Here is a 17,500-nt window from a genome sequence, read left to right as displayed (position 1 = left end):
ATATATTATTTATATTAATTAATATTAATATTAATATTAATATTAATATTAATATTAATATTAATATTAATATTAATATTAATATTAACATTAATCCAAGCCCCACCTGGAAAAACCCGGCGCCGGGTTGACCGTGATGTATTCGCTTTCCGGAAGGTTCCTAGAAAAAACACGATAAAACGTTCCCCAGTTTGATTGACAGGGGATCCGGTTTTGATTGACAGGGGAGGGCCCGCCCCTTTCCCCGCCCCTTGACTGACTTGCTCTCCGTTTCCGCGGCGACGCCGTCTTGGTCGACGCCCGTCTTCTGGTAGCTGCTGGGAAACGTAGCACGGGGTGAGCGGAGGGACCCAGGCGTCCGGGGGGAAGGGGGCGGGAGGAGGAACAGGAAGGGGCGGGACTTACCCGGGACCTGGGTGCAATTCGCTGGCGCTCAGGTAGGCCCCGCCTTCCGGGGTGCGGCTGGAAAAAAAGAAAGCGGCGCTACGGTTCCCAGGCAACCAGGGTTTGATTGACAGGTGAGCGGGGTTATGGAGTTGGACCCGGGGTGATTGACAGGTGTGGGGCGAGGATGGACAGGTCTGGTCGCAGGGTGATTGACAGCGCGCTACGGTTCCCAGGCAACCGGGGTTGTCTGGGGGGCCGGGATGATTGACAGGTGAGCGGGGTGATGGAGTTGGACCGGGGATGATGGACAGGTGTGGGGCAATGATGGACAGGTCTGGTCCCAGGGGATTGGACACGGCGCTATGGTTCCCGGGGCAACCGGGGTTGTCTGATCCCGCCCCCTGGATCTCAGAATGATTGACAGTGAGGGGGCAAGCTGGGTTCAATCCCAGAATGATTGACAGGTAATCGATTGGAGTGACAGGATATTTGATTGACATATTATCAATTTGATTGACAGGTTCTCCATTTGATTGACAGGTTCTCGATTTGATTGACAGGTTCTCGATTTGATTGACAGGTGATTTGACTGGCAGGTTGTCGATTGAAATGACAGAATGATTGACAGTGAGGGGTAAAGCGGGGTTCAATCCCAGAATGATTGACAGGTAATCGATTGGAGTGACAGGATATTTGATTGACAGGTTCTCAATTTGATTGGCAGGTTCTCAATTTGATTGACAGGTGATTTGATTGACAGGTTGTCGATTGAAATGACAGAATGATTGACGGTGAGGGGGCAAGCTGGGTTCGATCCCAGAATGATTGACAGGTTATCGATTGGAGTGACAGTATATTTGATTGATAGGTTCTCAATTAGATTGACAGGTTCTCGATTTGATTGACAGGTGATTTGATTGACAGGTTGTCGATTGGAGTGACATAATGATTGACAGGACGGGGCAACCATGGTTATTGAGTTGAACCCGGAATGATGGACAGGTTATTAATTTGAATGACAGAATGATTGACAGGGAGGGGGCAACCGGGGTCATCTGGCGCCAGGATGATTGACAGGCGCTACGGTTCCCGGGACAACCAGGCGCCTGGTTCCCAGAATGATTGACAGGTTATTGATTCGAAGGACGGAATGATTGACAGGCATAAGGTAACCATGGTTGGCGATTTGAGCCCGGGATGATTGACAGGGAAGGGGCAACCGGGGTCGTCTGGCGCCAGGATGATTGACAGGGCGCTACGGTTCCCAGGCCCCTGAATCCCCGAATGATTGACAATTTGTCGATTGGAATGACAGAATGATTGACAAGTATGGAGCAACCATGGTTATCGATTGGAATGACAGAATGATTGACAGGGACGGTCTCACCCCCTGGATGCCAGAATGATTGACAGGGATGGGGCTAGCAGGGTTCAATCCCAGAATGATTGACAGGCATAGGGCAACCATGGCTATCGATTGGAATGACAGAATGATTGACAGGGATGGTCCCACCCCCCGGGTGCCAGAATGATTGACAGAATGATTGACAGGGATGGGGCTAGCAGGGTTCACTCCCAGAATGATTGACAGGGGCGGAGCAACCAGGGTCGTCCGGTCCCGCCCCCTGGATCCCAGAATGATTGACAGGTTATCGATTGGAATGACAGAATGATTGACAGGGCTGCCTTTTCCCACACCCTGGATCCCAGAATGATTGACAGGGACAGGACCACCAGGGTTGTCTGGTCCCGCCACCTGAATCCCAGAATGATTGACATGTTATCAATTTGATTGACAGGTTCTCAATTTGATTGACAGGTGATTTGATTGACAGGTGATTTGATTGACAGGTTATCGATTTGAATAACAGAATGATTGACAGGGATGGTCCCGCCCCCTGGATCCCAGAGTGATTGACAGGTTATCAATTTGAATGACGGAATGATTGACAGGGCTGCCTTTTCCCAACCCCCTGGATCCCAGAATGATTGACAGGGACGGGGCAACGAGGGTTGCCTGGTCCCGCCTCCTGAATCCCAGGATGATTGACATGTTCTCAATTTGATTGCCAGGTTCTCAATTTGATTGACAGGTTGTCGATTGGAATGACTGCACGATTGACAGTGAGGGGGCGAGCAGGGTTCAATCCCAGGATGATGGACAGGTCTGGCCTCGAATGATTGACAGGTACTCACGGACTGGTGGCCGTCAGCCTCTCGTACTCGTGCGCTGGTTTCGTCGCCAGGTAGACGCGCTCCGGGCGCGGGGGGCTGGAAGAATAATAGTAATAATAATAATAATAATAATAATAATAATAATAATAATAATAATAATAGGGCTGCAAGAATAATAATAATAATAATAATAATAATAATAATAATAATAATAATAATAATAATAATAGGGCTGCAAGAATAATAATAATAATAATAATAATAATAATAATAATAATAATAATAATAATAATAACAATAGGGCTGCAAGAATAATAATAATAATAATAATAATAATAATAATAATAATAGGGCTGCAAGAATAATAATAATAATAATAATAATAATAATAGGGCTGCAAGAATAATAATAATAATAATAATAATAATAATAATAATAATAATAGATAATAAGAATAAATGATATTAATAATAATAAATGTTAATAAATTAATAAGAATAAATGATGATAATAATAATAATAGATAATAATAGAAATAAATGATAATAATAAATTAATAATAATAATAATAATAATAATAATTGATAATAATAATAATAATAATAATAATAATAATAATAATATGATAATTGATAATAATAAATGATATTAATAATAATAGATGGTAATAAAGAGTAAGAGTAAATGATGATAATAATAATAGATAATAATAGAAATAAATGATAATAATAAATTAATAATAATAATAATTGATAATAATAATAATAATATTAATAATAATAATAATATGATGATGATGATAATTGATAATAATAATAAATGATATTAATAATAAGATGGTAATAAATTAATAATAAATGATGATGATGATAATAATAGATAATAATAAAAATAAATGATAATAATAAATTAATAATAATAATTGATAATAATAATAATAATAAGATGATGATAATTGATAATAATAATAAATGATATTAATAAGAATAAATGTTAATAAATTAATAAGAATAAATGATGATAATAATAATAGATAATAATAAAAATAAATGATAATAATAAATTAATAATAATAATTGATAATAATAATAGATAATAATAATATTCATAGAGAATCATAATAATAAATGATAACAATAAATAAATAAATAAGAAGAATAAGAATATAATAAGAAAATGATCATGATCAGAATAAATGATCGTAATAATAATAATGGATGATAATCGATGATAATAATAAATGATAATAAATTAACAATAATAATAGTATAGATAATAATAAAAATAAATAATACTAATTATTACTAATAATTAATACTAATACTAATAAATAATACTAATAATACTAATAATATTACTAATACTACTACTAATAATAATAATAATACTAATAATATTATTATTAGTAATCATTATCATCATCATCGTCACAATAATAATAGCCCCGCCCACCCGAAGCCCCGCCCACCCGTCACTCACGGCAGCGGAGGGAGGGGCCTGTTGGCCAATCCGGCGGCGTTGGCGTCCTTCCCCGACTTCCTGGAAGGGAGAGGCGGGGTTAAAATCAGAGAGAGGGGGGCGCGTCCTAGAGCGGCCACTTCCTGTTTCGCTCTCTATTATTATTATTATTACTATTACTATTACTATTAATAATGATAAGATCAGATAATTATATAAATTAAATATATAAATATAAATAAATTATATTATATTAATCTATTTATATTTATAAAATATTAATATTTTTCATATTTTACTTAATATAACACAATACAGTAATCTTCTATAATATTATACAGTAATATAATATTATTTTATATAATAACATAACATATTATATATAAATATAAGTATAATAAAAGTATAACATAAATCAAATATATAAATATAAATATATTATATTAATAGATTTATATTTATGAAATATTTTTCTTTTTCTTTTTATATTTTACTTAATGTCACATAATAATATTATATAATATTATATTATAATATAATATAATATAAAATAAAATAATTAACAACATAACATAACATAACATAACATAACATAACATAACATAACATAACATAACATAACAATATAATATAATATAATATAATATAATATAATATAACATAACATAACATAACATAACATAACATAACATAATATAATATAATATAATATAACATAACATAACATAACATCATAACATATCATAACATAACAATATAATATAATATAATATAATATAATATAATATAATATACTATGATATGATATGATATGATATGATATGATATAATATAATATAATATAATATAATATAATATAATGATATATGATATGATATAATATAATATAACATAACATAACAATATGATATGATATGATATAACATAACATAACAATATAATATAATATAATATAATATAATATAATATAATATAATATAATATAATATTACAATATAATATATCATAACATAACAATATAATATAACATAACATAACATAACATAACATAACATAACAATATAATATAATATAATATAATATAATATAATATAATATAATATAATATAATATAATATAATATAATATAATATAATATAATATATAATATATATAATATATATGACATAACATAATATATAATATATAACATATAATATATAATATATAATATATAATATATAATATATAACATATAATATACAATATACCATATTTCTCTTTCTCTTTCTATTTCATCCTTCTGCTCCTTCCCCTGATCTCTATCGGTTATTGATCTCTATTGATCCACTCACCGCTGGCGCTCCACCAGGCGCAGCAGGCAGACGGCCACCACCAGCAAGACCGAGGTCGAGAAGAAGCCCAGAAAGGCCAGGACGGCCACCATGGCCACCAGCGTCCCCTTGGCCAGCGGCTCGGGGCAGGCGCACTCCTCCGGCGGCGCCACTGCGGGGAGAAAACGGCGCCGCGCTACGTTTCCCACGCTAGAATTCCCGCGCTAAAGTTCCCAAATCTGAACCCAGGGCGGCTGGTTCGAGTTTGAGACTCGAACCCGCAACCTTCCCCAGGATCCCAGTCCGATTCGGCGCTACGTTTCCTGCGCTACGTTTCCCAATTTGAACCCGAGGCGCCTGGTTCCAGCAACCTTCGAACCCGCAACCTTCCCCGGGATCCCTGTCCCCTTCCGCGCTACGTTTCCCGTGCTAGAATTCCCACACTACATTTCCCGCGCTACGTTTCCCAATCTGAACCCAAGGCGGCTGGTTCCAGCGGGAGATTCGAACCCGCCACCTTCCCCGGGATCCCCGTCCGATTCGGCACTAAGGTTCCCGCGCTACGTTTCCCGCGCTAAAACTCCCAAATTTGAACCCAAGGCGCCTGGTTCCAGCGGGAGACTCGAACCCGCCACTTTCCCCTTGAATCCCAAGGCAGAACTGGTTTTCGCACCCGGTTCCCATCCCAAATCTGGTTCAAATTAGAGACTCGAACCCGCAACCTTCCCATGTTTCGTACCCGGTTCCCATCCCAAATCAGGTTCAAGTTTGAGACTCGAACCCGCAACCTTCCCCTTGAATCCCAAGGCAGAACTGGTTTTCGCACCCGGTTCTCATCCCAAATCAGGTTCAAGTTTGAGACTCGAACCCGCAACCTCCCCATGTTTCGCACCCGGTTCAATTCCCAAATCAGGTTCAAATTAGAGACTCGAACCTTCAACCTTCCCATGTTTCGCACCCGGTTCTCATCCCAAATCTGGTTCAAGTTTGAGACTCGAACCCGCAATCTTCCCCAGGATCCCCGTCAGATTCCGCGCTAAGGTTCCCGCACTAGAGACTCGAACCCGCAACCTTCCCCAGGACCGCCCCTTGCAGGGAGAAGCCTATGTGGGACCCGGGACCCAAATCTGGGTCCTGTAACTCGAACCCGGTTCGGGCGCTACGGTTCCCGCGCTACGGTTCCCGCGGGGCGGGAGACTCGAACCCGCAACCTTCCCCCTTCTCTCTATCGGTTTTTGACCTGCTTCTCACACCCGATTCGAAACTCGAACCCGCAACCTTCCCCGGGATCCCCGTCCGATTCGGCGCTAAGGTTCCCGCGCTACGTTTCCCGTGCTAAAACTCCCAAATTTGAACCCAAGGCGCCGGGTTCCAGCGGGAGACTCGAACCCGCCACTTTCCCCTTGAATCCCAAGGCAGAACTGGTTTTCGCACCCGGTTCCCATCCCAAATCTGGTTCAAATTAGAGACTCGAACCCGCAACCTTCCCATCTTTCGCACCCGGTTCTCATCCCAAATCAGGTTCAAGTTGGAGACTCGAACCCGCAACCTTCCCATCTTTCGCACCCGGTTCTCCTCCCAAATCTGGTTCAAGTTTGAGGCTCGAACCCGCAACCTTCCCCTTGAATCCCAAGGCAGAACTGGCTTTTGCACCCGGTTCCCATCCCAAATCTGGTTCAAGTTTGAGACTCGAACCCGCAACCTTCCCCAGGATCCCTGTCCGATTCGGTGCCAAGCTTCCCGCGCTACAGTTCCCGCACAAGAGACTCGAACCCGCCACCTTCCCCGGGATCCCCATCAGATCCCGCGCTACAGTTCCCGCACAAGAGACTCGAACCCGCAACCTTCCCCGGGATCCCCATCAGATCCCGCGCTACGGTTCCCGCACTAGAGACTCGAACCCGCAACCTTCCCTGGGATCCCATCAGATCCCGCGCTACGGTTCCCGCACCGGAGACTCGAACCCGCCACCTTCCCCGCCTTTCGCACCCGGCGCCGGCGCCTTACTTTGCAGAGCGACCTGCCGGTGTTGGATGGGAATCCGGGCGTCTTCGACGTACTGCGGGCGACAGAGATGGGAGTTATAGCGCGTTTGGCACCCGGTTCTGCACCCGGCGCCCAAAGGGAAGGGGAGACTCACCCTGGCGTGCGGCGCGGGTTCGAGGAAGGCCGCCTGGCGCCTGCGCCGCATTCCGCGGGGCGGGAAGTCGATCAGCGCCTGGAAGCAGAAAGGAAGTTGATGAAGCACGGGAACCTTAGCGTGGGAACCTTAGCGTGGGAACCTTAGCGTGGGAATTTTAGCGCGGGAACCTTAGCATGGGAACCTTAGTGCGGGAACCTTAGCGTGGGAACCTTAGCGCGGGAAACTTAGCGCGGGAACCTTAGCGCGGGAACCTTAGCGCGGGAACCTTAGCGTGGGAACCTTAGTGCGGGAACCTTAGCGCGGGAACCTTAGCGTGGGAATTTAAGCGTGGGAACTTTAGCATGGGAACCTTAGCGTGGGAACCTTAGCGCGGGAACCTTAGCGCGGGAACCTTAGCGTGGGAGCCTTAGCGCGGGAATTTTAGCGCGGGAATTTTAGTGCGGGAACTATAGCATGTGAACCTTAGCGCGGGAACCTTAGTGTGGGAACCTTAGCGCGGGAATCTTAGCGCGGGAACCTTAGCGCGGGAACCTTAGCGTGGGAATTTAAGCGCGGGAACTTTAGCATGGGACCCTTAGCGTGGGAACCTTAGCGCGGGAACCTTAGTGCGGGAACCTTAGCGTGGGAACTTTAGCACTAGAACCTTAGCGCGGGAATTTTAGCGTGGGAATTTTAGTGCAGGAATTTTAGCATGGGAACCTTAGCGTGGGAACCTTAGCGTGGGAACCTTAGCGCGGGAACCTTAGCACGGGAATTTTAGCGTGGGAATTTTAGTGCAGGAATTTTAGCATGGGAACCTTAGCGTGGGAACCTTAGCGCGGGAACCTTAGCGCGGGAATTTTAGCGCGGGAACCTTAGCGCGGGAACCTTAGTGCGGGAACTTTAGCGTAGGAACCTTAGCATGGGAAACAGTGCGGGAACCTTAGCGCGGGAACCTTAGCGCGGGAACCTTAGCGCGGGAACCTTAGCGCGGGAACCTTAGCGTGGGGATTTCCTGTCTATTCCCCACAAGCAGAAAGGAAGTAGCTCAGGGAGTTTCCTGTCTATTTCCTGGAAGCAGAAAGCAGGGAGCTCAGGGCGTTTCCTGTCTATTTCCTATTTCCAGGGGGTTTCCTGTCTATTTCCTGTCTATTTCCAGGGAGTTTCCTGTCTATTTCCTGTCTATTTCCAAGGAGTTTCCTGTCTATTTCCTGTCTATTTCCATGGAGTTTCCTGTCTATTTCCTGTCTATTTCCAGGGAGTTTCCTCTCCTTTTCCTATCTATTTCCAGGGAGTTTCCCTGCAAGCAGAAAGCCAGCAACTCAGGGAGTTTCCTGTCTATTTCCTATTTATTTCCGTGGGGATTTCCTGTCTATTCCCCGCAAGCAGAAAGGAAGTAGCTCAGGGAGTTTCCTGTCTATTTCCTGGAAGCAGAAAGCAGGGAGCTCAGGGAGTTTCCTGTCTATTTCCTGTCTATTTCCAGGGGGTTTCCTGCCTATTTCCTGTCTATTTACAGGGAGTTTCCTGCCTATTTCCTGTCTATTTCCAGGGAGTTTCCTGTCTATTTCCTGTCTATTTCCAGGGAATTTCCTCTCTATTTTCTATCTATTTCCAGGGGGTTTCCTGTCTATTTCCTGTCTATTTCAACGGAGTTTCCTGTCTATTTCCTGTCTATTTCCAGGGGGTTGCTCCCTTTCTGCTTGCGGGAAATAGACAGGAAACTGCCTGGAAATATGCAGGAAACAGACAGGAAACTCCCTGCAAATAGGCAGGAAATAGGCAGGAAACTCCCAGGAAATAGACAGGAAACTGACAGGAAACTCCCTGGAAATAGACAGGAAACAGACAAGAAACCTCCTGGAAATAGACAAGAAATAGGCAGGAAAATACCTGGAAATAGGCAGGAAATAGACAGGAAACTCCCTGGAAATAGACAGGAAACTCCCAGGAAATAGACAAGAAGCTGCCTGGAAATATACAGGAAACATCCTGGAAATATACAGGAAACTCCTTGGAAATAGGCAGGAAATAGACAGGAAACTCCCTGGAAATAAGCATTAAATAGACAGGAAACTCCCTGGAAATAAGCAGGAAACAGACAAGAAACCTCCTGGAAATAGACAAGAAATAGGCAAGAAACTTCCTGGAAACAGACAGGAACTTAACAGGGAAACTTCCTGGAAATAAACAGGAAACTCCATGGAAATTGACAAGAAATAGGCAGGAAACTGATAGGAAATAGACAGGAAACTCCCTGGAAATAGGCAGGAAATAGACAGGAAACAGACAATAAACTTCCTGGAAACAGACAGGAAACTCCCTGGAAATTGACAATAGGCAGGAAACTTCCTGGAAATAGACAGGAAACTCCCTGGCAATAGACAAGAAATAGGCAGGAAACTTCCTGGAAATAGACAGGAAATAAACAGTAAACTCCCAGGAAATAGACAGGAAACTGACATGAAATTGACAGGAAACTCCCTGCAAATAGGCAGGAAACCCCCAGGAAATAGACAGGAAACTGACAGGAAATAGACAGGAAACTCCCTGCAAATAGGCAGGAAATAGACAGGAAACTCCCTGGAAATAGACAGGAAACAGACAAGAAACTTCTTGGAAATAGACAAGAAATAGGCATGAAGCTTCCTGGAAATAGACAGGAAATAAGCAGGAAACTCCCTGGCAATAGACAAGAAATAGGCAGGAAACTTCCTGGAAATAGACAGGAAATAAACAGTAAACTCCCAGGAAATAGACAGGAAACTGACATGAAATTGACAGGAAACTCCCTGCAAATAGGCAGGAAACTCCCAGGAAATAGACAGGAAACTGACAGGAAATAGACAGGAAACTCCCTGGAAATAGGCAGGAAATAGACAGGAAACTCCCTGGAAATAGACAGGAAACTCCCTGGAAATAGACAGGAAATAGACAGGAAACTCCCTGGAAATAGGCAGGAAATAGGCAGGAAACTTCCTGGAAACAGACAGGAAAGAAACAGGAAACTCCCAGGAAATAGACAGGAAACTCCCTGGAAATAAGACAGGAAACTCCCTGGAAATAGACAGGAAACAGACAAGAAACCTCCTGGAAATAGACAAGAAAGAGGCAGGAAACAGATAGGAAAGAAACAGGAAACGTCCCGGAAATTTCCCCACGCACCTTCTCCCCGCCCCAGTTCTCTTCGGGGTCCTCTCCCGGGTCCATCTCGTCCGCTTCCTCCGAGGCCGAGAAGGGGTCCAGGTCCGGGGGCGGCGGGGGCCGGGCTGCGGAAAAAGCCGGGAAGTTTGAGACCCGGGTTCGAGTTTCCCAACATTCCCCACATGTGAAATTTTGGGAGATTTACCGGGCGCAGCCAATAGGAAGAGGAGAGGAAGCAGCAGCAGCAGCATGGCTGGGAATCCTCTTCCTGGAGGAGCATGGGATTCCGTGATGTCATAAGGGCCGGGCGGTGATGTCACAAGGCGTGATGTCATCAGGGGGCGGAAGGCGCCAAGTTGTGTTTCCGGAGAGGGTGGTGATTTTGAAGGATCCTTTGGAATCTGCCTAAATAAAGATATTATTATTATTATTATTATTATTATTATTATTATTATTAGTATTAGTATTATTAATTGGATACCTACCGAATCTAATAATTTCTATTAATTATTAGGATGGTTAATTTCTAATCATTTGGAATCTACCTATTTGGATATTATTATTATTATTATTATTATTATTATTATTATTATTATTATTATTATTTACTTATAATTTACATGTTTGGATATCAGTATTATTATCTGCATATCTTTATTATTATTATTATTATTATTATTATTATTATTATTATTATTATTATTATTTACTTATAATTTACATGTCTGGATATCAGTATTATTATCTGCATATCTTTATTATTATTATTATTATTATTATTATTATTATTTACTTATAATTTACATGTCTGGATATCAGTGTTATTATCTGCATATTATTATTATTATTATTATTATTATTATTATTATTATTATTATTATTAGTTAATTCTTATTATTGCAACATGTGTGGATCTATCGCGCCCGGCACTTCAGTTCCCAGCCTTGGGATCCATAGCGCCCCCAAACAGATGGATCCCGTGGATCTCTCGCACCCAGCGGATCCTTCCCGCCCAATGGATCCCTCCCACCCGGCAGATCTCTCCCACTCCGTGGACCCTCCCACCCGGCAGATCTCTCGCACCCAGTGGATCTCTCGCACCCGGCACTTCAGTCGCCAGCCTTGGGATCCATAGCATCCCCAAACAGACGGCACCCGTGGATCTCTCGCACCCAGCAGATCTCTCACACCCAGCGGATCTCTCGCACCCGGCACTTCATTTCCCAGGCTTGGGAACCGTAGCGTCCCCAAATAGACGGCACCCGTGGATCTCTCGCACCCAGCAGATCTCTCCCACCCAGTGGATCCCTCCCACCCGGCAGATCTCTCGCAACCAGGGGATCCCTCGCACCCAGCACCAGGTGCTTTGGTGGTGAACAAATAGCTTTATTTCATGGGAACCGTAGCACCGCCAAAGGGACGGCGCCCAGTGGATCTCTCCCACGCGGCACATCTCTTGCACCCGGTGGATCTCCCCCACCTGGCGGATCTCTCGCACCCAGTGGATCTCTCCCACCCAGCACTTCAGTTCCCAGCGGAAAAAAACCGGGTGCTTTGCTCGTGAACAAATAGCTTTCTTTCCTGGGAACTGTAGCGTCCCCAAAAGGACAGCACCCAGTGGATCTCCCCCACCCGGCGGATCTCTCCCACCCGGCGGATCTCTCCCACCCGGCGCTTCAGTTCCCGGGGGGGAACCAGGTGCTTGGCTTGCGAACCAACTGCGTCATCGCGTGGGAACCGTAGCGCCCTCAAACGGACGGCACCCGGTGGATCACTCCCACCCAGTGGATCTCTCCCACCCGGCGCTTGGATTTTAAAAAAACCAGGTGCTTTATTTCCTGGGAACTGTAGCGTCCCCAAATGGACGGCACCCGGTGGATCTCTCCCACCCAGTGGATCTCTCCCACCCAGTGGATCTCTCCCGCCCGGCGCTTCAGTTCCCGGCCTTGGATTGAAAACAAACAAGGTGCTTTGCTTGTGAACAAATAGCTTTTTTGTTTGGGAACCATAGCGCACTAGAAATGGATGGCACCCAGTGGATCTCTCCCACCTGGCGCTTCAGTCCCCAGCCTTGGGATCCATAGCGTCCCCAAACAGACGGCACCCAGCGGATCTCTCGCACCCGGCACTTCAGTTCCCAGGCTTGGGAACCGCAGCGTTCCCAAATGGACGACGCCCAGCGGATCTCTCCCACCCAGCAGATCTCTCCCACCCAGTGGAACCCTCCCACCCGGCAGATCTCTCGCACCCAGTGGATCCCTCCCACCCAGTGGATGCCTCGCACCCGGCACTTCAGTTCCCAGCCTTGGGATCCATAGCGTCCCCAAACAGACGGCACCCGTGGATCTCTCGCACCCAGCAGATCTCTCCCACCCAGTGGATCCCTCCCACCCGGCAGATCTCTCGCACCCAGTGGATCCCTCGCACCCAGCACCAGGTGCTTTGGTGGTGAACAAATAGCTTTCCCTTTCTTTCCCCCTACTTTCCCTTTCACCCCACTTCCCGCTTTCCCTTTCTTTCTTTTCCCCCTTTCCCTTCTCCTCCTTTCCCTTTCAGGCCCTCCGTCCTTTCCCTTTCTTTCCCTTCCCCCTTTCCCTTTCACCCCCTTCCCCCTTTCCCTTTCAGCCCCCTAACCCCTTTCCCTTTCTTTCCCCCGACTTTCCCCTTCCTCCTTTCCCTTTCTTTCCTTTCCCCCTTTCCCCCCTTTCTTTCCTTTCCTCCTTTCCCTTTCACCCCTCCTTTCCTTTTCTTTCCACTTCCCCCTTTCCCTTTCACCCCCTTTCCCTTTCAGCCCCTAACCCCTTTCCCTTTCTTTCCTTCCCCCTCCTTTCCCTTTCATCCCCTTCTTCCTTTCCCCCTCCCACTTTCCCTCTCAGCCCCCTCCCCTCCCTCCAACCCCTTTCCCTTTCTTTCCTTCCCCCTCCTTTCCCTTTCACCCCACTTCCCACTTTCCCTTTCAGCCCCTTCCTCCTTTCAGCCCCCAACCCCTTTCCCTTTCAGTCTTCTTCCTTTCCCTTTCTTCCCTTTCCCTTTCCCCCCACTTCCCACTTTCCCTTTCAGCCCCTTCCTCCTTTCAGCCCCCAACCCCTTTCCCTTTCAGTCTTCTTCCTTTCCCTTTCTTCCCTTTCCCTTTCACCCCACTTCCCACTTCCCCTTTCAGCCCCTCCCTCCTTTCCCTTTCTTTCCCCTTCCTCCTTTCCCCCCACTTCCCACTTTCCCTTTCAGCCCCTTCCTCCTTTCAGCCCCCAACCCCTTTCCCTTTCAGTCTTCTTCCTTTCCCTTTCTTCCCTTTCCCTTTCACCCCACTTCCCACTTCCCCTTTCAGCCCCTCCCTCCTTTCCCTTTCTTTCCCCTTCCTCCTTTCCCCCCACTTCCCACTTTCCCTTTCAGCCCCTTCCTCCTTTCAGCCCCCAACCCCTTTCCCTTTCAGTCTTCTTCCTTTCCCTTTCTTCCCTTTCCCTTTCACCCCACTTCCCACTTCCCCTTTCAGCCCCTCCCTCCTTTCCCTTTCTTCCCTTTCCCTTTCACCCCACTTCCCACTTCCCCTTTCAGCCCCTCCCTCCTTTCCCTTTCTTTCCTTTCACCCCCTTTCCCTTTCACCCCACTTCCCACTTTCCCTTTCAGCCCCTTCCTCCTTTCAGCCCCCCAACCCCTTTCCCTTTCTTTCTTTCTTTCCTTCCCTCCTTCCCCTTCCTTTCCCCCTCCCTCCTCCCGTCACTTCCGGCCCCCAAACGCTCCATTTCCGCTTCGACCCGGAAGCAGAACCTTATCCTCCTCCGCGCATGCGCCAACCCGACGACGCTCAACCTACGTGCGGCGGCGGCGATGACGCAACAAGGGGCGGCGCTCCAGAGCTACAACAACGAGCTGGTCAAATGTGAGGCGAAAGATTGGCGAGGCCGCTACTCGAGCTCAGGCTCCGGCGGAGGGAGCAGGCCGCGTTGCTAGGGCGACGGCGGCGTCGCTAGGGAAAGCGCGGCGCTGATTGGTTGGGGAAAGAGGGCGAAGGCCAATGGGAGAGGGCGAGGGGCAAGGCCAGCGTCGCTATTGGTCGAGCGGCGTGAGGGGCGGAGACGCCTGAAGGACTAGGCCGCGTTGCTAGGGCGATGACGGCGTCGCTAGGGAAAGCGCGGCGCTGATTGGTTGGGGAAAGAGGGCGAAGGCCAATGGGAAAGGGCGAGGGGGAGGGCGAGCGTCGCTATTGGTCGAGCGGCGTGAGGGGCGGAGACGTACGAAGGCCGTGCGTCGGGACTAGGCCGCGTTGCTAGGGCGACGGGAAGGGGATTGGCTGGGGGAAGAAGGGGAAGGTCAATGGGAAAGGGCGAGGGGGAAAGGCGAGCGTCGCTATTGGGCGAGCGGCGTGAGGGGCGGAGACGCCTGAAGGACTAGGCCGCGTTGCTAGGGCGACGGGAAGGGGATTGGCTGGGGGAAGAAGGGGAAGGCCAATGGGAGAGGGCGAGGGGAGAGGCGAGCGCTGCTATTGGTCGAGCGGCGTGAGGGGCGGAGACGTATCGAAGGCCGCGCGTCGGGACTAGGCCGCGTTGCTAGGGCGACGTCGTTGCTAGGGCGACGGCGGAGGGAGCGAGAAGGGGATTGGCGGGGGACGGAGCCAGGCGGCCAATGGGGAGGAAGCGAGGCGGCGGGCGGGAAATCCGAGCGTTGCCATTGGCCGCGTGGTTTGAAGGGGGCGGAGGCGCGGATATACGCGCGTTCCTATTGGCCGCGGGGTCTGACTGGGCGGGGAAGGGCGCGCGTTGCTATTGGCCGCGCGGCGCGAAGGGCGGAGACGTATGAAAGGGCGCGCGTTGCTATTGGCTGCGCGGCGCCAAGGGCGGAGACGTATCGAAGGGCGCGCGTTGCGATTGGCCGCGCGGCGACGTTTGACTGTCGCCTGCGTCGCTAGGGCGTCGGTGATTGGGTGGCGAGGGAGCCAGGCGTCCAATAGGAGGCGGCTATGCCAATGGCGGGAAATCTCTCGCGCTGCTATTGGCCGCGCGCTTGGAGGGGCGGAAGCGGTTTCCAGGCGGCGTGAGGGATTGGCTGGGGAAGGAGAGAGGCGGCCAATGGGAGGAGGGCGAGGCGGCGGGCGGGAAAGGCCGCGCGTTCCTATTGGGTTGAGGGAGCGGAGGGGCGGGGGCGCCCTGTTGCTATGGCTACGGGACGGGGCACCAGGCGTTGCTATTGGCCAGGCTGGTTCAAGGGCGGGGCCGCGGCCTAGCGGGGTTGCTATGGCGACGAGGCCTCGCTTTTGGTACTGATTATTATTATTATTATTATTATTATTATTATGGTTTAAATTGAATCAGGATGAAAGGATTAATAAATTTAATTGTTAATTAAAGTAAATGAATAACTTAAATCCCAACACTGATGAATTTGAATTGAATCTCCAGGTAATAATAATAATAATAATAATAATAATAATAATCAGCATTTGTATTATTATTAATAAGTCTCCAGGTATTGTGGAATTTCTTCTTCTTCTTCTTCTTCTTCTTCTTCTTCTTCTTCTTCTTCTTCTTCTTATATTCCCTCCTTATTCTTATTACTATTAATTATTATTAATATTAATTATTAGTATTACTTATTATTATTATTATTATTATTATTATTATTATTATTATTATTTCCAATTCCCCAGGCATTGAGGAGCATATTATTATTATTATTATTATTATTATTATTATTATTATTATTAATTCTCAGGCATTGAGGACCATATTATTATTATTATTATTATTATTATTCCTAATTCCCATGTCATTGAGGACCATATTATTATTATTATTATTATTATTATTATTATTATTATTCCTAATTCCCCAGGCATTGAGGACATTATTATTATTATTATTATTATTATTATTATTATTATTACTATTCCTAATTCTCCAGGCATTGAGGACCATATTATTATTATTATTATTATTATTATTCCTAATTCTCCAGGCATTGAGGACCATATTATTATTATTATTATTAATTCTCCAGGCATTGAGGACCATATTATTATTATTACTATTATTATTATTATTCCTAATTCTCCAGGCATTGAGGACCATATTATTATTATTATTATTATTAATTCTCCAGGCATTGAGGACCATATTATTATTATTATTATCATTATCATTATCATTACTATTGCTATTATCATTATTATTCTTCCTAATTCCCCAGGCATTGAGGATCATATTATTACTATTACTATTATTACTATTATTATTATTATTATTGTTATTACTATTATTATTACTATTATTATTACTATTATTATTATTATTATTATTCCTCCAGGCATTGAGGACCTGTCCCTCAAGCGGGACGAGCTGAGCAAGCAGATCCGCCAGGAGGAAGAGGAGAAATCCAAACTCCAGAACGACATCCGGGTTTTGACGGACAAGCTGTCGCGCGTCAACGAGAGTTTGGCGCGGAAAATGGCCTCCCGCAACGAGTTCGACCGGACCATCGCCGAGACGGAGGCGGCCTACATGAAGGTGGGGAGAATTTGGGGGGGAAATGGGGGAGAAAATGGGGATTTTGGGGGAGAAAATGGTGAAAAAAGTGGTGAAAAAATGGTGAAAAAATTGGTGGAAAATGGTGAAAAAATTGGTGATTGGGGGGGGAAAATGGGCGAGAAATGGGTGAAAAATGGGAATGGGAATTTTGGGGGGAGAAATTGGTGAAAAAAATGGTGAAAATGGGGTTTTGGGGGGAGAAATTGGTGAAAATGGGATTTTTTGGGGGGAGAAATGGGTGGGAAATGGGGGTTTAGGGGGAGAAATCGGTGAAAAAATGGTGGGAAAAGTGGTGAAAAATGGGAATGGGAATTTTGGGGGGAGAAATTGGTGGAAAAAATTGGTGAAAAAATTGGTGAAAAAAGGGGGGTTTGGGGGGAGAAATG

General features: G+C 45.7%; 2 protein-coding genes across 37 annotated transcripts in view; one reads left to right on the top strand and one right to left on the bottom strand.

Annotated features, from left to right (window-relative positions):
• The window catches only part of LOC308579582 (uncharacterized protein), a 19,148-nt gene extending 8,295 nt beyond the window's left edge, over positions 1 to 10,853 (bottom strand). For 25 of the 36 annotated variants that reach the window (XM_081214141.1, XM_081214174.1, XM_081214172.1 and 22 more), the window contains exons 1-10: positions 10,802 to 10,853; positions 10,618 to 10,721; positions 7,474 to 7,551; positions 7,341 to 7,392; positions 5,355 to 5,505; positions 4,042 to 4,101; positions 2,584 to 2,658; positions 406 to 462; positions 261 to 317; positions 107 to 160 (exon numbers count right to left, since the gene is read on the bottom strand). In XM_081214141.1, the coding sequence (XP_081070267.1) occupies positions 107 to 160; positions 261 to 317; positions 406 to 462; positions 2,584 to 2,658; positions 4,042 to 4,101; positions 5,355 to 5,505; positions 7,341 to 7,392; positions 7,474 to 7,551; positions 10,618 to 10,721; positions 10,802 to 10,847 (734 nt within the window). In that variant the 5' untranslated portion in view covers positions 10,848 to 10,853. The remainder of the gene's footprint in view (positions 1 to 106; positions 161 to 260; positions 318 to 405; positions 463 to 2,583; positions 2,659 to 4,041; positions 4,102 to 5,354; positions 5,506 to 7,340; positions 7,393 to 7,473; positions 7,552 to 10,617; positions 10,722 to 10,801) is intronic. The other 11 variants (XM_081214175.1, XM_081214148.1, XM_081214168.1 and 8 more) reach the window with 2 other exon arrangements.
• A 3,522-nt stretch (positions 10,854 to 14,375) lies between these two features.
• SSNA1 (SS nuclear autoantigen 1) lies at positions 14,376 to 17,093 on the top strand (the record flags this gene model as incomplete). Its single annotated transcript, XM_081214177.1, has 2 exons — positions 14,376 to 14,473; positions 16,894 to 17,093. Coding segments are annotated over exons 1-2 (252 nt in total), but the record flags the coding sequence as incomplete, so codon positions are not given.
• Positions 17,094 to 17,500: the final 407 nt, after the last annotated feature.

This window comes from Podarcis bocagei, assembly GCF_964188305.1.
Source record: "Podarcis bocagei genome assembly, contig: HAP1_SCAFFOLD_353, whole genome shotgun sequence".
In the NCBI taxonomy this organism is placed as follows: Eukaryota; Metazoa; Chordata; class Lepidosauria; order Squamata; family Lacertidae; genus Podarcis; species Podarcis bocagei.
Note: the sequence above shows the minus strand (reverse complement) of the source record. Positions and strands in the feature narration are given on the sequence as shown.